Source organism: Centrocercus urophasianus, unplaced genomic scaffold, assembly GCF_019232065.1.
Source record: "Centrocercus urophasianus isolate 14NV4802_14NV808 unplaced genomic scaffold, USGS_Curo_1.0 seq_34, whole genome shotgun sequence".
NCBI lineage: Eukaryota > Metazoa > Chordata > Aves > Galliformes > Phasianidae > Centrocercus > Centrocercus urophasianus.
Genome location: NW_024884911.1, coordinates 5,278,727 through 5,299,195, shown reverse-complemented (window position 1 = coordinate 5,299,195; position 20,469 = coordinate 5,278,727). Strand labels below are relative to the sequence as shown.

Below are 20,469 nucleotides of genomic sequence, written 5' to 3'. Positions count from 1 at the left end.
TCTGTGCTCTGCTCTTACCTCCAGACTCACTCCCTTTCACCCCTCTGAGGATCGAGCTTTTGCTTTGGGAGAAAGTGAAGTGATTTGGCCTGATGTCACACAGTAAAGCCAGTAGCAGAAGCCAGCTCCAGATCCTGCCTCCCCTTTCTAACCACTAGATGTTATCCATCTACAAGCAAAGAGAAATATGATTTTTTGAACAAACACGAATTTAATGTGAATACTGTTACAGAAATTGTGCCCTCAAGGCAAGACAGAACCACTCCCCTTAAGCTGAATGGAGTTGGGTTTTTGCCCTAGAAACTGGGAGCTGAAGTAGGACTTTGCATATCCGAGATGTCCCAGTTGGCAACGTGCTGGTATCCAAACAGCTGGTACAGTGAGGCAGCATTAATTCTCTTAAATTATCAAGGCAACAGCTGCACATTTTGCAAATTAACATGGAGCACACAGCCAGTGATCAGAGCCCATCTCTGCAGAGCAGAAACTCTGCATAGTTGATCTGGAACAATGAACAGTAATGAGGCTTGGGATCCAGAGCAGAGGGGGAAGACAGATCCCATCTGCTAAAAGGTTACAAAAAAAGAATTAACAAAAGGATTTTTTTTTTTCTGTTACTGTTACGTCTCTGGTTAGGCAGGAAATAAAGGCCCACTGCCTGTATCACCCACACACTGCAGTGCAACAGCTGATATATTCAGCTCCTCAAGGATCTTGCTTAAAGAATCTACTTTCAAGCTCTTCCAGGAATGGAACTTAAATCTGAAGGCTGGCAAGCAAAAAAACCAAACAAATTCAGGCAGAACTAGCAAAAGTAATCACTAAGAAGACAGAAGAAAATAAGGTTTTATGGTTGTAAAAAGACATCAGAGAATTCAATGAAAAGAAAGCATAGGTAGCATTAAAATTGCCCAGGTAGAACAATTTATTGCATCTGTCATGAAGTGTAGAGGCAGGTATGTCCAGCCAGGCTCCAGGTTTGGAAAAGACCTCTTTTGTAGGATATTGGGACGTTGATGGGGATGATAGATTGGTACCAAAGTAGAGAACTGTTGAAAGCTTAAAAACATTAAATAAAAAGAACTTTAAATATGTATTTAAAGTCAATCTTGAGTGAATATTTGTTGCTGCTCTAAAGCACATCTTCCTGTTACGACTCATATCACACAGTTTCAACAGCCTCTCTTGACACAGTTCCTGTGGGATGCAGATACAAGTAGATCATTAGCACAGCTACTGTTATTATCTGAAGAAATATCTCCAGGCATCAAACCCATCACTAAGAGAGAGGATTATTTCAATTTCCCACAGAGAAGAAGTACTAGCAGCACTGTTAGATCTGTAAAAGCAGAATCATAGATGCGGTGGCTGGGGAGGGACCTCTGGATGTCATTTACTCCTCCCATGCAAAGCCAATTATCACCAGTACTTGACCAGGCCAACTATTCTAGTTAACCAGGCCCACTGGTTAGCAAAGTCCTGAAAATACTCCATGATGGAGATTCCATCAGCTTTTTGGGTGACTTTCCCTAGTGCTGCACTACCCTGCTGGGCAAAGAGTCTTGCCCTCATACACTTCTCGAGCTGCTAGGACTCAGGAGGATTCATCTTCTTACACATCTTTGCCTTCTTTTACATCTTCCAGAATTTCAATAGGCTTCATTTTCAATGGGCATTTACACTGCAGGAGAGTAAACTTCACTGTTAAATCATCATCATAACTACCTGTGGTATAGAGAGGTTTCTAAGCCACTGAGAAACGAAATGATTGTCCTAAAAAGTCACAGCATATAAACAGAAGCAGGACCTTGAGACTTCAGTGTCCAAGTCACGAATTTCAGACAAGTGAGATGCATTAATGCCAATTAACGTAGAAAATCTGCATTAGAACTATTTGTGAACTATTTGGTGGTTACATGCTTTTGCATAAACTTTCTAAGTATTAACGGAGATCCCAACGGAGCCAGCAAACTGTTCTTACTCAGTAGATGGGGAAACAGCTGTAAAAGGTTAAATGACGTGTGTGACATCAAGCAGTGAACAGGCAGCAGTGATTAACTGGAGCAGTCTTTCTCAGTGGAGTAGCCCTGATCCCTTTTATTTGGGTTCAGCAGCATGATATTCAGCCCAGAAACTGGTTTGGTGATCCTTAACGTTTTCATGAAATTCAATTTCAGCTTGGCTTCCTGTTGATTGCCAGAAGAATTGCTGTTTCCCACGGAACACCGTTGTCTTCATGGTGCTTACATCACGGATCTGCACGAGGAAAGACCAAACCATTATATCACAGCAGCCTACATCTCGAGTACCCACAAAACTGGGGTCTTGCCAATTGGTTACTCAGGGCAAAAGCTGCCCTATTCAAATGTTAGAGCAAAATATGGTAGAATTCAATATTGCTCACTCACACCTACATTTACACAACAGTCTGACCCTCTTGGGCTTTAAACTCGGCACCTGGATGGAAATCTCTAGTGAGCAGTTGGGTCCTCAACCATCTAAACCACCTCTTCTAGGTTTCCAACTCACCAGGATGTAATTAAAGTTTGTTTGGTTGCTCTGATGGCTCAGGTCAACATAGAGGCCTCGGATAGCTATGTGATGTTGAGGAGCCACATTGATGAAGGTCCGACACACCACCTCTTGTTTTTGACCAGGCGATTGAGTAGGACTCACTATTTCACCACGGGGACCAAACAGCTGCTTGTCACATTCTGATAGGGAGCAGAAGAGAAAATGATTTAGTGGAAGTGTCCAGTATCTCCAGGAAAAAGATGTTTAAATCAAATGCAGACGGAAAACACTCTCTAAGGATTTTCATCCAGGAAACTCCAAGCATCAGTAAACACCTGCAGGGAGCTTGCCTTTGAAACAGAAAGGTAGTCCATAAACAATATCCATTCCAACATTCCTTGAAGAGGAGCTAATTAGCTCTTAGAGACAGAGCAAGGCTTCAATAGACTTCCATAGACAGACATGACCTGTGGAACTCTGCCACGGGTCCCTTGAATCTAAAGCAATAGTGAAGCTTCCAGTGAAGTACCTTGGTAATATCTTTTGGTTGCATTTCTGCTGTTGTACTGAAGAACGACCCCATTTCCTGGCAGCAGAACACGCTGTTTCACAATCAATGTATTTGTTCTGGAATTTATCAGAGACAAAATCAGCTTCCTGCAGCCCATCCGCCACATCATTCGTCCGGAAAACAGCACAACCTCACCTGGAATGGATGAGCACAGGGGCTAGAAACACTTCTACTTTAAGTGAGACAGGTCTGAATGCCGTTCAGCCTCCCGTATTACATGGGTCAAATCAAATAATTTCTGTGTCTTGTCCCTATCTCATGAAACAGTTAACTAATCTATCTGTACTGATTCCAACAAGAGGGCACGTTGCAGAGTTTGTAACAGGCCAAAGTAGGAAGCTTCTTTAACCCCATAAGGTACTTGAATCCCGTACCTACCAGCAGAACAAATAAGAAATCATCATGCATGGAGAGGAAAGATATCATTTTAAGTGAATCTTATCTGGCAAAGACTTTGTGAAACTGAAAAAATGGTTTCAGAGATTATGCAGGCTCCATCCAAGATAGCAAGAACTACTCAGGGCACCAAAAGCATGCAGGAAAATGAGGTGCACATTTCCCAGCAATCCAAGCTAGTTCCCACTTAGCCCTGGGCAGCACCTGCACTGCAGTTGAGGGAGCTCTCCAGAACGTTGATTGTGATCTCCTCTCCTAGAGGACGTCCAATAGCAACAGTGCAGTCACTGCTCCCTACACCCATCATGTTGATGATCCCACTGGTATTAAGGAAGAGCTTTCCACAGATGCCTGTGCAACAGAGACAGATGAGAAACACATCCAGCTGTTAAAACACCGCACTCATTCTTCTCATGGCACTGTGAAGAGATGAGCACCAAGTATGTCCATCTTCTGAGTAAAGCACAGGAGGAGCCTGCTGCCCAAAGAGTCCCAAGTCAGGAGAGCCTTGGGAAGCCAACAGAAGGCTGTCATTGTTCCTGGCTTAGACAGCATGGAGAGTTCATGGCATGCTGTCCCCTTGAAGCAGGAGCATTCCCTTTTGTGCTCCTGTCTCTGTATGCCCATAGAGTCACTGGAACCCCATCATAAGCAGTTAGCACCCATCTGTACCTTTTGGTAGTTTTCTCCTCACCTTCACTGGTCTCCATCCGTTCCTGAGGGACAGCTGGCAGAGTAGATGAAGGAAGAATCAGGCCTTTGTATCTTGCCCCCTCAGCATTTGCAGTACTCATCAGATGCACGGCTGGTGTCACTGCCTGCAGTTCTGCTCCATGCAGCCTGGTGTCCATGCCCTGCTCAGGACAGGGCCCTGCAGAGCAGCCACGCAGCACAATGGCCTTGGGGAAGTGCCTGCAGAAGATGGGGCTCACGTGCTTATGAGTCAGCCGGTTGAGGCAGAAATCGTGCCGCGTCTGAACACCATTTCCACATGAAGTTGAACACTGCAGAGTAAGAAATCCATAGGTCTTTATGCACGCATTTCAGCTAGTATTCGGAAATAAATAACACTGGCTTGCTCAAGCACGATCCAGAGTTCTGATCTTTTGTTCACTGATGCTGTTCTACAACTTGACTTTTCAGTTCTTTAGTTTCATCGTCTGTAAGATGGAAATAATGAAGCTGGCCCACCTCCCAAGGGACCCTCTAAACTATAACTTTGAACCACAGGACTGCTCCCCCCAAAAATCCAAGGAGATCTGCATTTGAGAAGAAAACATGCCCGAGGTCACTATTACACAGCTGGAAAAATGTGATACCTCTGTCCATTCACTGAAGCTCCATTCATAAGAACACATTCGGATGACACAGGGAATGGTGGTAAGGGGCTTCTCTGACTCAGGACATGAATGCTGCTCCAGCAAAATCTCTTTGCCTTGCTGAATCTGCACACAGGTGACCAGCTGAACAGATAAGCCAAGCCCACAGCTGGAGGAACAGGGCCCACCTGGGGTTACCTTCCATCTGACAAAGGACAAGGAGGAGAAAAATGAAGTTAAGGATGAAACCCTACCCTCTACTGTTTCTCACCATACAGAATGTAATGCAACTCCCTCATCCTTCTCTCCTTTCTACTTCTCAGCAGCTTTCTTCACCCATCCACCTCACACATTTTGCTGCCTAAGTGCTAACAAGGCAGCCTCTGAAACAAGGTGAGGCATTCTGGATTAGGTTTGGTGTTGGGTCCAAAGGAAGGGCACTCATATTTTACAGGGACCACACAGACTCCAAACTGAGTCTTACTGCATGTCCAACACCATTTCCCTCAGGGTGACACACACAGGCTTAGCAGCAAAAATAATCATATCTCCCTCCAAAATGCACACCACTCTGAACGGCCAGATCAGAAACCAACTTAGGGTTGGTTCATCCTGGGACTGGCATCCTGTAGCAAGCAAAAAAAAACCAACCAACTCAGACACCAGTAGCTTTCCAGTCCCCATTTTACAATCCTAAGCCATAGCCTAGATCACACCACACACATGTACAGACAATTGCTCGTGTGGCCCATATGACCATTTTGACCTTGGGGGGCATGGCTCCAAGTTACACAGCTCCTGCTCCTCTGGACGAGGCAAACCATCACACTGACTGTCTGCCACAATCTCTTCTTCCTTCTCTCTGGTTTCCCTTGCACAGTAGAGGACCTTCTGCATCACGCCTCCTCCACAGCTTACACTGCACGAGCCCATTTTGTAATGCCACCTGGGAACAACACAGCCACCAGTGAGTATCTCCAGCTCTCACCCATCTTCCCTGGAATTTGAATCCAATTCTATCAAAGCACACCTGGGATTCTGTTAATGCAAACATACACACTTGAGAGATACCAGTCACCTCACTGATGACAGTCTGCATTGCTGTAGTTCCTAAGAAAAGTACAATCAATTTCCTTTAGTTCTCAGAGCAGCTATTCCAGATTCTTAGAGTGTTTCATATCAGCTACTTTATTGAAGCTGGCACATATGTCACCACATTTTGCAGTTACAGATTTGTTCCCACTTTCTCAGAGTAAAAAAGGACCAAGAAGTTTCCAGATTTGCTGTGGATTCCAACTCCAAAGACTTCACTTAGTTCTTACTGAGAATTTACCAATCCAGAAAACCCTCTGAGTTTGATAAGAATGGATCACTGCTACTGTTTTTGGAGCTGTCTGGCCAGGGCAATCTCTGCTTTCAAAGCAGAGAAGAAGAAAATTATATCCCCAGAGTAGCTCAAGCCACGTCACTGGGCATACACAGAAGAAGGAAAAACCTCTCACTAGTTCACTGTCTCCTGGTAACTGCTTTACCTTGGTGGGCAGGGACTGAGATTGCAGTCTTCCAACCTGCTCTCCGGCTTTGCTACTGGATGACAGTTTTCTTCTTGGGTTTTTTCTTTGGTGTCAAAAGCCACACAGGCATACTGTATCTGAGTCTGACCTAGAAAAAGGCAAAAAGAAAAAAACACCCTACTGCATGGCATACATGCAAGGTTTGAAAATAAGCACATAGTGACAAAAGTAGTGTCACTCATATCTTTGTCTGTGAGACAAGAGAACTGTCCTGGCATACTCATCCCACCCATTTCCCCAACTCTGGCTGACAGCAGTAGCACCCATTTCCCATTTGATGCCAAGCCTCCTTCTCTCTTTTTGAGATGCAAAAAAAATTGTGATCACAGCTACGCATGCACACTGATCTGCAGGGAGGAAATGATCAGCTCCCTGGGGTTCTTAGGTTCTGAGCTCACACGTACACCCAGGTAACATTTTCTTGCAGCACTGAAGGATCTCACCTCCACCACAGGACACTGAACACTCTCCAGCCAGAGGGCTCCAGACATAAACACTCTGGTTTTCCAGTTGGATATTTCCAGGTGACTCTGCAGCCTGAAACAAATCCATGTCTTCCTCCTCAGAACAGAGCAAAAAGAACCAGGCTGACATTGACACCTGTTTTCCCAGAGGTCCTGATCTAATGAAGGCAGGGGATACCTCCAGATCAAATCCACAATATATTCAGAGGCACATTTAAGCCCTTTTTCTATTTTTGCAGACCATACAAGTTTAAGCACCAAGAATAGCTAAAGACACCCAACAGCCCAAAGCCAACCTAATTCACACTACTTGAGGCTGAATAGAGATACCTGAGTCTGAAGAGAGATGCCTAAAGCAGTCTCTTGCCCTCTGTAAACTGGCAGTGGTTCTCCAGAATGGATTTGGATCTGTGATCTACTGCTGAGAAGCCCTCTTCCCTGTTGGCAATCTTCCCTCCCATATCAGAACCTCTCTGTTTGGCAGTGATGTATTTGTCAGTGCAACAAAGGTTGTTTGAGTTTCTGATTTTTTTTTTGGGGGGGGGGGCTGAGGAGAAACAAAGAAGGAATGTAGTCCACAGCTGCCATAAACAAACCACTGCTAATAACTGTGGAATCTAGCAGCATAAATTAAGAGGGACAGAGCTCTCTAAAGTCACAAAATTAACCTTTAATTGGACAAATTTCCTTTGGGTAAACCACCCTCCCAGACTCCACTAATAAAGTGGTTCCTTCTAACTGACACCCTCGTGTGGATCACAAGTGCAAAGGGTCACCTGAATGCCAAGCTCATGAACTCACTTTGTCCCATCCCAAAGGGCAGACATTAACCACACACGGCACAACAGAGAGTGGTTTTTCTTGTGCAGAACATAAGCTGTCATCCACAACAGTCTCTGATCCGTTATGAAACTGAACACAGGTCAAATTCTGCTGGGCAACACCGCTTCCACAGACAGCAGAACATTTGTCTGTCTGCGATATCTTCCACCTAAATGGGAAGTAATTGTATCACCTTATTTCTCATCTGAATCATAGAGGTTTATTCCTCATGACATTTGTTGCAGAAAAAGGTCGAAGTATTCAGCTTCTCTATTTCAAGAGCCTGCTCTGGATGTGACAGAGGATGGCTGCTGGAAATTCAAGTCCTTGCACAGTGAGAATTCAGCTTAGCTTCCAGGAGCACTGACCTGTATGGGCATGGTTCCACAGCACAGGGTTCATACCCTGGAAGGGGTTGTGGGAGTTCCAGACACAGCTGATTTTCTGTTATTTCATTCTTCGTCGGATCAAAGCACACATGGTTCACCAGTCGTGTACCTTGGATGTGAAAGGAAAAGGAAGGGAATTTATAAGCAGTTTACCTCTATTCTAGGCAGATCCTGTAATTTCACTTTAACCAAATTATCTGCGTAAGAAAAAGAAGTTGTATATTTGGGAAGTAGACTTCCTATACAACTCATATTTCTGATGTAACTTTTCCTCAAGAATCTTCAAGTGACTTTCCAAGACAACCATCTCAGAAGATGAGAAGTTGGATGGATAATCCACTATCAAAATTGAAAGACTGCTTGCACTGGCTGTTTGCAAGAACAAGGTTATCAATCATAATTTGATCCAATTACTTCTAATGATCTTGATGTCTGATTGATGAAGGAAAGGTTGCTGAAAAGAAACCCTAGCAGTCAGCCATTGGACTTTCTGTAGAACTAATCGTGTCATACCATCACACTGCCCATGTGTGATCATCAATACCCAAAACCAGACGAGGGACAGTCAGAGAGAAACTGCAGACTTTCAGTGCCTGCGGCATGCAAGTCATAGAATATTCATAACCTACTCCCATAAACAAGATTTTTAACAGTTCTAAACATAAGAAGATGCCCAATTTAAAATAAACTTGTCCCAGATTTGTGGAAAGACATTACAGTACAAAGCTTAATGGATAAACTGCAAAGAGCCTCCATTGCAGTGAATGAGCCACCCACAAGGCATTCCTGCATCCCAAAGAACACGACTTATGAAGAAAATGTCAGGAACCAGACAGCAAGGTTATCTTCTCACTACCCTCCTGGTTTTGAAATAATGTGAAAAACATTGGTGATAGGTGGATGGTTGGATGGATGATCTCAGAGGTCTTTTCCAACCTTGGTGATCCTACGATTCTAATGTTTATTGATGAGGAGGGCCTGAATTCAGCTTTCAGCTCCCAAGACACAATTTTCTCTTGGTTTCTCAATGTTTTCTGCTCCTTAAAGTCTCAGCTTTCTCATTTTTCTGTTTGTTACCACATTAGCTGGGAGGACTTCACACATTACAGCATTTTGAGTTCTCTAATTCAGCAATCACTTCACCTACAGAATCTGCAGGATTCAGTCCAGGCATAATTAGTCTTAAAGAATGACTTCCTTAAGTGGTCATTAATGTATTTACTAAATTCTTGTCATAAATGTCTTGAGAAATTTGCCAGTGTCACCTGTAGGGTGTGGTAAGGAAGATGTCAAACTGTCTACCAGAGTGTTCTGTTACAATCTGTTTTATAACTTCTACGGGGAGACAGAAAGGATTAGCCATGACACAGGAATAGAATTCTAAGAAGGAAGCTGTATAATTAGTTCTGAGGTTTTAACTTGACACCAGGTACCACTGTGGTCTCAAACGTTTGACGTTCAACCATCTCCAAATTACAGTCTTCAGTAACTTTGAAAAATCTGAGAGAATTATTCAGTTTTAAAACCAGAAGGCAGGCCAAAACCAACCTAAAAATCCTCTTCTGAATCAAACATTTTCAATACCATTTGGATGATTCAGCTCATTTGCCAATCTGCTAATTCAATTCAAATCCTGTACTACTCTTTTCCTCGACTCGCTTTGGCACTGGCAGCTCTAGTTCACTGTCAGTAATTTGCTTTACATTTAATTTCAGCCATTGAATAACTTCTCAGTAAGTGTTTCACACTGATAAGTCACATTCATTTCTGAAGAACTGGGTGATTATCAGCCAGCCAAATTAAAAGCCTATCCAGACCTTCATAAGAAGTAAAGACTGCTGCCTCACCTCCTCCGCAGGTCACTGAACACGGCCCCTGCTGAGGAATCCACCTGTATGTCAGATTCTCTTTTGGCACAAAGTAGCTGAAGGTGATGTCTGGGTTGGTGGCATCACCATATTCTTTTGCATATCTCCTATAAACCTGATGAAAGAAAAGGTGGTGGTCAGTACACAAATCAACTCACAATCCTTTCTCAGGAGAGACATGAGAGAAGATAGTCCTTCATTCTTATCCAGTCCTGATCCTCAATGCTACAACAACCAGTTCTTCCAAGGTACAGTAAGAGTGAAATCTGTGCACTAGGCAGTGAAAAAAAAAGATCAAGCCAAGCAACAGGTTTGACCTGGTATGCCTTTTCTCACACATGGCCAGTCCCTGGAGCTGCAGAAAGCCTGCAGGAAGCACACCCTCAGCATTACCCGGGAAGATGACCATTGCTCTTACTGAACTCCAACTCCAGCAGTCTCAGGCACAAAGCCCACTGCATCTCTATTGACTGCACTCAACAGAGCCACACAAACTCAGTATGGCCAGTTCTGACCAGCCCCTTTCCAACTCTGCTGTTTATTTACCTGTATTTCAATTTCTTCTTGTGTTGGCCCATCCGCATGGATTTCCTCCAGGCTTGGCAGGTTGTCCTTGGTGAGAAACACTTTGTATTCAATCTGTCTGTCCTCCAGAACTGAGGGATAGGAGACATTCAACGAGATTTTTCCCTTTCCAGCAACCACGTATTCACCTTTTACCTTCACAGCTAGAAGAACAAAGGTTGCAGTGAGGTTAAGAGATTTGGTGCAGACAGAGTCCCTCAGTGCTGGCAGCCACAGGTTGCTCATTTGCTAGAAACCAGTTTGATTTAAATCAGATATTCCAAAAGAGAGCATCCCACAAACAAACAAACTGCATAACCCAGAACTTCCCTCATGGATCCTGTCTGCTTGCTTTCACAAACTTGTTTGAGCTCTGCCTGTACCCCCACCTCTCCTTTTCATTCAACTCACCCAAATGTGTGAAGAGTGGTCTCTGATTGATAACACGGACTAAGGTGGCATTATAAGGCAGGGACAAAAACGTAACATACTCTGAAAAGGTGGAAAGAAAGAACATATGGTCATGATCCCCTCCTGTACCTGTTTGAAAAAGGCAGAGGATTACAGATCAATCCAGCTTTGCCTTATTAGCAAAATATTTCTTGGAGGACAAGCCTAGGACTCATTGCAGGCAGGGGTTATATAGGCAATACTCATTAAATAAAGACACAACATCAAAGGCCACTTAAATTCATAGTGATCTTAGCTCTACCAGCTTGAACACAATGGTAATGATGGAAAGAGCCAACAACTGAATTTTCTGTTCTGTTCTCAGCTTTCTTTTGTTCTTCCTATGTTTATATGTTGATATGTCTGTGTGATAGTAAAAGAGCCAAACCAGTTCTCTAATGGATGTTTGTGCTCTCAGGCAGCACCTGATAGAGCTCTCAGACCCCATAAACATGCAGGACTTCCAAATGGCTGCATTTCTTGTCCCTACCCAGAGAAGAACTGTGAAAAGAAGTCACCATGCCCCCACAACAGCTATACCCCTGTTACAGACCTCAGCTGCCTTCTCTGTTGGCTACCCAAACTCCATCACCATACGCTCCATAAAATAAGAGCAAGCAAAACAGAAAGGGAGGTCACAAAGAAAGGTAAGAACCCCTAATATGCTCTGCATCTCCTACAAGTAGCACTAGGGCTGAGGACTACACACCTTTAGCTTTTCCTTCTGTGTAAGATCCACTCACTTCCATGCAGGTGGTATTATCACCCCCACAGACCTGGCAAGAGTCCATTGCCTTCTTGGAGTCCATTTGGCCATCACACCCGAATGCCTGAGCAAAAAGAAATGTCTCTTAAAACTGGCCTAATTCTGAGAAGAAAGCAAGCAAGTGAAAGCAACGTTACCTGAATTTCTCAAGCTTTCTTTTTCATCTGTAATTTTGAATTTAAGGCACAAGTACATTTTACACCTGGGTCTGCATTTGTACAGCAGCATACAAAACCAGGGATTGGAAAGTCTTAGCTAAGAGCACAAAAAAGTTTCATTAATTGTGTGACATCTTCTTTCCCATAAGAAGCAGCCCAGAAAGATTTCTCCTGTGACCTAAACCCCAAATCCACACCCAGCTCACATGCTTCAGCCTGGCCCTCAATCCCACAGAGCTCAGAGCAGAGATTTTATCCTCATTCCCATGAACAAGAGAAATTCACACAGTGCTGCAGGAGGATCTCAGCAGGCTTAGCAGCAAAACACGTGCAACTGCTGAATTTATGCTAGAGGCTTTGGAAGCTGCCATAACGCACATATTTATCACTATTGCCAATGAAGCAGCAGATATCAGAATAGATTATGCCTATGCCCTCTGCTGTTCATTAGCTGGAAATACATGACAAAGCTCTCAACACCAGGAGAACCTGGGCAGCGGGGGGGAAATTAACAAGTATACCTCAGGAATGTGAAGGAACAACACAGTCAGCACTGAGGAGTTACTGAGATACACACAATGGGGGAATAATACTGTGAAATTAGTGAGGTACTTTATCTAGAGAGCATTGGATCCAGTGACAAAACGACGTCCAGTAATCTAATAACAAAATTCTCCTGTTTTGGAAAGGACTCGGTGTGAGATCCTACTCAACTGATTCCTTTAGCACAGAATACATCAGAGCTTCCCCTGGATTCCTCAGTCACTTACTCTGCAGCTTCCCGCTACACACAGATGGAAAGTCCCATCGTCAGAGTTATCGGGCTCACATCTGGTTCCATCTATGAAACTGTCCTCACGGCTTACCATGAATGCATCTTCAGTTGCCTTGCACATGTGCTTGCACTGCGTGTCCCCTGGAGGAGGCAGGCATGAGGAGCAAGTAGTTACCCTCTCAGGAGGACGTACAACCATCAAACAGTAAGAAGAAGTTAAAAAGAATCTGTCAAAGAGAGTATCTAAGTTTCACCTGGAATCTAAAAGCATCATTGAAATGGCCTTTTGATTCAAAAACACAGTAAGGCTCATGAATGTTTTACTCCACAAAGAAACCAGGGTTTCTCAGCCTTTTCTTACCTTTGGCAAAGCCAACAGCAGAAGTCCAGGTGTAAAAGGCTGGCACTCCTACAGTGAGATACAGTGGCTTTAAATCTGTTGCTGCACACTGTTCAGCCATAAAGTCAAGCTGGGTCATCGGACAGGCCTACATCCCAGAGAGAATTGTACAGACAGTGAAAAATTACCAAGCACAGAATCTTAAGCAGCATTTCACCCACTAGCTAGGGGCAGAAAGCAGTGGCTGATAAGTAAAACAGTAGAATGACTACAAATAAAGAGCACCACTTTAAAGGGAGGCTGCAGGATACGCAAAGAATTGCATTCAGATGATGCTCTTTGCTGCTTATTAAAAAAAAAAAAAAAAGGAAAATAGGACCAATGTAAAAATGTCCTTCCAAAGAAGATTAGCATTAAATGAGTCTCTATTTTCCCAGTGCCTGTCCTACTATAAAGATGTAGAGAGAAAAGCTTCCTTACATGTGAACAATGCGATTAATAAATAATGCTGTTATCTTCAGGCACAGTGGAACAAATACATCAGACAGAGGGAAGCAGTATGCCAGATTTTAGCTCTCCTTCCCACAGCAACTGGCTGTAAAAAGTACAGTCCCAATCCACACAGCTTTCAAAGGGTCAAGCAGCATTAAGAGAACAGCTCAGAAGATGCAATCAGCTGCCAAACCTGAGTACTGCACATCTCTGCTTGAAGGCTGGCACCCTGGCACTCCTTCCCTCCAAAAGCAGGCCTGAAAATGACAGGAAAAGACTCTTCTACAGCAACAGGCTCACACCAAGCAAAGCTCAGACTCTTTGGTTCTGAAAGGGCCAAAAGCCTTTGCAAGGTCCACGCCTCTTACCTGGGGTTATTGCAGAACCGCTGCCGTATCCGAACTCCACCTCCACAGCTGCGGGAGCAGGAGGACAAGGGGCTCCAGCTGGACCACTGCCCATGGACTACAGCCATGGGATTTAGTTCCTTCAGAGAGCTGCACTGTCCCTTGGAGCACCACTAAGACCAAGAATACACAAAATTGGCAGCAGCACCTCATGAACCCAGCAGCTCTGGCATCTACAAGCACGACATAAATCTCCGTCGTTAGGCAGGCCAGTCTGTCACAGAGACGAATGAGGCACTTTTTCACAAGAGTCCCATTCTTAATTGTAGTCTAACATGAGGTTGGAGTTACAAAAAAAAAAAAAAGAAGCTGATATGTCATTTCAAGTAGAAAGCAAAGCCTTAGAGAAGAGCTGTTATCAGACTATGGGACTGCAAAGCAACTCCAGAGATACAGACAGTGTGGAAACACCAAGATCAGCTGGTACCAGCTTCATGGCCTTAGCTTCTTGGCAGGGAGAAAATCCACAGCACCCACATCCATTTTTGATTATTCAAGCATCAGCAGCCTCCTTACCTTATTGATGCCACACTCAGTACCGTCCAAGAGAGGAACAAGAAGCCGGGTACAGCTGGATTTGTCTCCTGGTTGTACATGGCATGAGAGAGCTTTACATATATCCTGGTGTGACGAGAGAAACAAGGAGGTCAAGAGGTAACTCATCAACACTGCAGTCCCAGAAGCTGCTCAGTGCACGTCCCAGATGTTCGGTTACCCCATAGTTATCCAAAAAGGCAAGCAGGTCCCTTAATTTCTCCTGCTATTAGTGAAAAGTTGTGTGCACATCAAATGACCAGCAATACCAGCTGTAATGCTAGAAGAGGATCAAACTAAAGCAGTTAAAGTTTCACGCAAATTAGTGCTTCCTCATTAACAAAATGTGTCCAGATGGCAGCTATGAGCCATGCTGCATTTCTCAGCCATGTAGACTTGCACAACTGCAGGGAAGCTGAAGAGATCCAGCAAACAATCACTTCCCAAGACAGAACCCAAAACTCACCTGAGTAGCACAGCCAGTACCAGCACTACCAAACCCAGTGTGGACAGAAGGTTCTGGGTACTGTGTAAAACTTAGAGGAGCCTTATGTAGACAAAAGCAACGATGGAGAGAAGAAAAGCATTTTAAAAGCCTTTTAAGGTTTGCTTTTTGCCAAAACAATCTGCGGCAGAAAAGCACCTTCAATCCCTTCATAATAACAACGTCCCTGGCCCCCTTCTCCTGAATGCTAACTCCAGAACATTTCCCAGCTGCCCCCAACAAGACACACAAACTTTCTACCTACAACATTGCTGTCAGCAAAGGTGCAGGCGGTTGCAACACTCCCAAAGGCTATTTTACATTGCTCATCTGCTCCATAGTACAAGCCAGGCTTCCATCCAGGGATGCTGCCTTCCATGTCCGGCAGGTCATTTAAGCAGTTTGTTTGGCCTGTGCTGATACAGACATAAAAAATATCACTTTCCCAGCTGTGCATAGTAAGGACAATGACATGTTTGCAAACTTCTGCTGAGTTTCATTCTGGGAGTTGGCTGTTGCTTTCCCAGACAACACATGCTTACTGTGGGCTGTGATAGATTTAGCTGCAGCAGCTGCCTGGAGATGCTCACAGTTCTCCATTGCTGAAGTTAAAACAAAAATCCATGCTTGTTCTACCAGACAGCTCACAGTCCACAACGTTTAAACCTAGATTTTCTGGCATTTTAAATAACATTTCCAAGCTGAAAAAGTGTCTGAGGAGTTCAAGACAGCCCAGGTCTGTTAGTCACTAACCAAACTAATTTCCAGCTACTTGAATAAAAGACTGGGTTTAACCTCAGCGACAGCCTCAAGTGATAAGAAACAAGCAAGCAAGTGCATCACAGTTCCTCGTTTTCCAAGAAAGTTTTCTTTTATTCCTTGTACTTCCCTGTTCCTTCCTAAGCTGGCAGCACAGGGAGGTGCTCCCACACATGCACACCAAATTCGACCATTCCCTTACCTGACAAAGGCCAGGAATTCTTCTCGGCTACACTGTGACCAGACGAGGTCAATGCTGTTATGGTTACCTGCTGAACCCATGATGTAACCACTGCTGCTGCACTGATTCCCCTCGCCATCATGGGGGATGCCAAGACTGTAACAGAAAAAACACTGTGCTCTGAGAAGGAACCCAGAGGTTTCGTGTTCCTGCAGCACCTCTGTTATCTCTAACTATCTAAGCAAGGGCCAAGCTCCCTCTTCAGAGCCTTTCCTATTACAGTTGTCATAAAAGCTTATAATTGTCCCAGAACTTGCAGAAATGCAAGGAAATCTTTACAAGAGTTTTAAATAATCTATAGGAAAGCCAATGTTGTGACAAGAGATCTTTTTCTTTCTCCTGAATCCTTTAAAACAGGGAGTGTTCTCCCCTGAACAAAACACACTGTGCTGCTCTGGGGCTTTCCTACTGACCTGTGCCCAATCTCATGGGCTATGGTGACTCCCAAGTCAAAGCCAGTGTCCTGGGTAATGACGCAGCTCCAGGAGGAGGAGCAGACCCCACCTAACTGAGTCACTCCACGTAGCTCCTTGTTCCCATCAGGTAACTCCAGGTCAAACCTAAAGTAAGGGAGACATCCAGAAGAAAAAGCAAATAACCACTGCAACCAATAAAGTCGGGACTAGATCTATAAAAGAACTTATTTGCACCTTCCTGACCTAACTTTGCTAGCTAGCATTTTTCCTGCAAATACAGAACTCTCTGGGGCAGGATGGTAGGAGTAGAGTCCCATGAATGCCAAACTACACTAAGGACTGGAGAATCAGCTCCAAACAGAAGAATCAACCCATTTTCAAAGGCTCTGTGCAGATCAGTGTCACTATGATGGTGACTGGACAGCAGTGGCCTGACTTCCAGCCTCTGACAGAATAGGGGAATTACAGTACCTGGTCACATACAGGACAATGTCAGCATGCTGGGGATCAGAGTCATTCTGGGGATTGACCTTCTTGCTCCACTCACAAACACTGATCAGCGAGGAGGTGATGTTTGTTGTGATGTTCACATTCACCTACAGTTAAAGCACACATTTGCACACTGCATACAGGTTTTAACAACCCACCCCAGACAACACAAGGGCAGAATCCTCCCTGCTTACCTCTGGCTCCCTCAAAACAAGCATTTGCATCAAATGAACCCTGAAATGAGCACCCAGTGAGGCGTCTCGCAGCAGTTCTGCCCCCTGTCAAGTGATGGAAAGGATTCCATAAAGTGACTCTCAATACCTGTTCCCATTTAGAGGGGTGTACTCACTACAAAGGTAACACATCTGGTAATTATAATGACAAACACAAAACCAGGAAGTGACATACATAAACTTTTGCCTGATATTACGCATGGAATTAGATCAGTAATGGAATGAAGATCTTCTAACATTCATGCAGCTCCTTTTTTACTCATGCAGCTCCTTCTACAAGGGTAAGTTTGCTCCCAAAGAGACACGGAGGAATTCCCTACAAGTAAGCAATGCCCTCTAATAGGAGTAGAGAACCACAAACACCTCAGAAAGAACACTCACAGAACTGAATCTGTTAGCAACAGTGGGAGATCTCACACTGGAACAGCAATCCAAACAGAAAGCTACACTCACAATGTTCAGGTTGGCAAGAATATATCGCTCCGTGTCCTCTTGGTGGTACATGTAAACATCAGGACCTGCTACAACCATCAGCTCCAGATGTTTGACAGCTCCATCAGCCCTCTTTCGTAGGCGAGAAGCAAAGTGCCCTGCTGAGCAACAAAGAGGGACGCAGAGTTTAAAATGCCAGGCAGCACAGAAGATTCTAGAAGTCCATTCTCTTTTCCTGAAAGACTAAAATAGTTCTGCTACCATTTCTGTGGTTACTTGCCTAAGTTTCCCACTTCGGATGGTTTCTTTCACCTGTCTTCATGCTTGATAACAAGTTTTTATTATCAAAATAACACCTAATTGAAAACGTGCACTATTTACAACTCCGTAAGGTGAGTAACATACATCAAGTAAAATCATACACTTGCAGATGCAAAACTTCCTCTTTCTCCTCATTCAAACAACCTCGCTACCAGAAGCCAGTTTGTCAAAGCAGAACCACCAGAGCTTCCTCTGCATACACCTTACCTCTTGCTGTTTTTGCCCCTGTTCCAGCACTTCTGAAGAGAATGTGGGGACTGGAGAAGCCAAGATCCTTCAGCAGAGCAGTATCTTTGCTTTTGACAGGCCTGATATGAATCTTTTCTTCATCTGTAACAATGACTCCTTGCTAGAGGAGATGAAATTCCACCTCTGAGTTATTGCAGACATTTGCTACAACGGAGAACCGTGTGCCATATCCTTCCTGTTTCTTCTTTGCTCAGACTTACTAAATGGATGGTTCACACATGTTTGGGGTTTCAAACTGCAAGCCTGCAAAGGCTGTAAATGCTTGCAGAAAAGCTGATAAGCTCAGTGCATACTCACCAGCTGCCCTTCACAGTAAGTGACTCTACACTCAGCCCCAGGAGGTGCCAATAGATTTCCACCTGCAAAGCAGTTGCCTGAGAATCGCTTTATTAAGCTAAAGGAAGAGTTCACCACTTGATTGATCACAAAGGAAGAGGAAAGAAGGGTATGGTCCTCTAGAAATTCGAAGGCATACACTTCTCCCCAAGCCTTAATGGAGCAGTGTTGGATCCGACATATCAGCCCAATCTGCTCTTCTTTGCAAGGGCAATTCGGCTGAGCAACAACAAACTCAGGCACTGAAACACATGAAACAAACAAACAAACAAAAAGAACAAGGGAAAGAGTTATGAAAAATAACGATACACGCAAAAGAAATGTAATGATCTGTCTTCTCAGGAAAAATTATTCTCTGAATGACAGCTATGGCCTTTTGAGGTCATTCTGTCAATAGGCAAAGAACTTCTGTCTCTTCGTCTGTTCCAAAGTGAGGTACTCAGACTGGGAACAGAAAACAGCTCTGGGACTGGATCCTGGATGATCTGTGCTTCTCTCCCTCGTCAATGAGAACAGTTCATTTGGCAAAGGCTGAGAAAGATTTGCTTCCTCAGACGTTAAATATTACTGAGTGAGAATTACCACAAACTGAACAGAGACACTGGGAACAGCAGTAGGTGAACTCACAAATTGACAGCATCCTTGCTTTAAGAATGCGACAGTTCAAAATGTACCTTTATGCTGAACTATCCAGAACGATCCAGACCTAGAATGCTCCACCTGTGCATTTCAAAACATGAACAAGTGTATTTAAAGCTTTCTTAGTCCATACCTTCCCATTCGAATGACTTAGATCTGTTAATCTTGTAGGAAAGTACCAGTACAGAAAATAAGGACTACAGCTGAAAAAGATTTGTCATAGCTCCTTAAGCAGATTTTAAATGCTGGCCCAGTTCTTCGATCGCTTACACACTGAGACTGGATTACCTCACTGAGCAATGCGACTCAGAAATGCTAAACGCATGTCAGAGCAGGGTTAGTTTTAAAGCGTTCTTAGTGTTATCAAATGTACAGGATTAGGAATAAACTGACAAATGTGTTCCAAAACCAAGAAGGAAAGAGCTCTGCATACCATCAGACGCTGAGCTGGTTCCAAAATAAGAGAAAATATCATCTGCATCCAAAGCTCTGAGAAATCTCTGCAAAAGAAGGATAGCTTTATGTTTTTTAAGCAAAACAAATGGACACGAGGTTATTATTTAACCGAAACGAGCCTGGAAGGAACGTCAGCAAACAATTTAACAAGCATCGATGCCAAGGTCTAATGGTTTTATTTTGCACTAAGCGTATGCTGCACTACGGCCACCCAGAGGAAATAGCTTTATCTTCTTGATTAGTGAGGTCTGATACATCTTGGCTTAGAACACGTCGTGTTTTCTCTTCTTTTTCCTAGAAATAAAAAAAGGCTTCCTGGAAACAGAGCTTTTTGGAGGTCAGGCTTACCTCTCGGAGGATGGAGGGCCAGCAAAGCCCCAGAGGGAGCATTATGAGCGCTCGGATGGTCAGACTGATGATCATGCTGGAGGGATTGCAAGCAGCACCGCAGAGCAATCTCTGGCCCAAGGGTGATTAAAATGTTCGGTCTGAGGCATCACGTGGAACGGAAGCAAAGAATGCCGAGTTTAAATAAACAGGAGAGATGATCGACTGCAGAGGGGGACAGTCGAGGGGGAATTGAACTGCTGCGGGAGGATTTACAGGAACAGCTGGAGGGGGAGAGCTTTTGCACAACATTTGCAACTTCATTACAGCCAAAGAGCGCAGCAACGAGAGCAGCTTCGCGCCAGCTACAGCAGCCAAATAAACAACCAGCGATTTGCGCGGGGAAAGGGCTCTGACTTGTCGAACCGTGCGCTCCTGCTCGCCAAACCTCAGCCCAGCCGGAGCCCCTCGGGCGAGCTGTGACTCAGTGCGACGTCCCGCAGGCCGCGCACCCCGCAGCGGAGCTCCGGCCCGCACAGACCCGCACGTGAAAGCTGCGGGCGCCCGCCCCTCCCGCCTCAGGGTTCGCCCCGCGGTTGGCCACCAGGGGGCGCCCGCGCAGACCCGGCCCAGCAGCGGAACGCAAAGAGCGGGGCGCCGTTCCCCACCGGGCGCTGCACCGCT

General features: G+C 44.5%; 1 protein-coding gene across 6 annotated transcripts; it reads right to left on the bottom strand.

Annotated features, from left to right (window-relative positions):
• Positions 1-828: 828 nt before the first annotated feature.
• ADAMTS13 (ADAM metallopeptidase with thrombospondin type 1 motif 13) lies at positions 829-20,047 on the bottom strand. 6 transcript variants are annotated; one of them, XM_042830765.1, is made up of 30 exons: positions 19,807-20,037; positions 19,436-19,502; positions 18,325-18,605; positions 17,986-18,127; positions 17,479-17,618; positions 16,987-17,070; positions 16,775-16,899; positions 16,301-16,447; positions 15,849-15,983; positions 15,153-15,303; positions 14,386-14,490; positions 13,831-13,982; positions 13,656-13,719; positions 12,992-13,118; positions 12,626-12,771; positions 11,641-11,761; positions 10,893-10,973; positions 10,464-10,645; positions 9,897-10,032; positions 8,029-8,158; positions 7,640-7,829; positions 6,818-6,932; positions 6,333-6,462; positions 5,567-5,746; positions 4,801-5,005; positions 4,176-4,485; positions 3,686-3,832; positions 3,044-3,220; positions 2,530-2,714; positions 829-2,256 (listed from the first exon to the last, which is right to left on the bottom strand). In XM_042830765.1, the coding sequence occupies exons 1-30, from the start codon at positions 19,879-19,881 to the stop codon at positions 2,098-2,100; spliced, it is 4,389 nt and encodes a 1,462-aa protein (XP_042686699.1). In that variant the 5' UTR covers positions 19,882-20,037; the 3' UTR covers positions 829-2,097. The 6 variants fall into 6 exon arrangements, with proteins under 6 accessions (XP_042686699.1, XP_042686700.1, XP_042686697.1 ...); XM_042830766.1 differs by having other exon boundaries at positions 6,818-6,911; XM_042830763.1 differs by having other exon boundaries at positions 6,818-6,935; positions 19,807-20,036.
• Between the last annotated feature and the right edge of the window lie 422 nt (positions 20,048-20,469).

Coding starts and splice junctions, on each gene's coding strand:
- ADAMTS13 (XM_042830763.1), bottom strand. CDS start 19,881: ATGATCATCAGTCTGACCATCCGAGCGCTCATAATGCTCCCTCTGGGG. Junction 10,033..10,463: donor AAGAAGAAATTGAAATACAG/GTAAATAAACAG, acceptor TTCTTTCATCAG/GTTTATAGGAGATATGCAAA. Junction 4,486..4,800: donor GCTTCAGTGAATGGACAGAG/GTATCACATTTT, acceptor CTTACTCTGCAG/TGTTCAACTTCATGTGGAAA.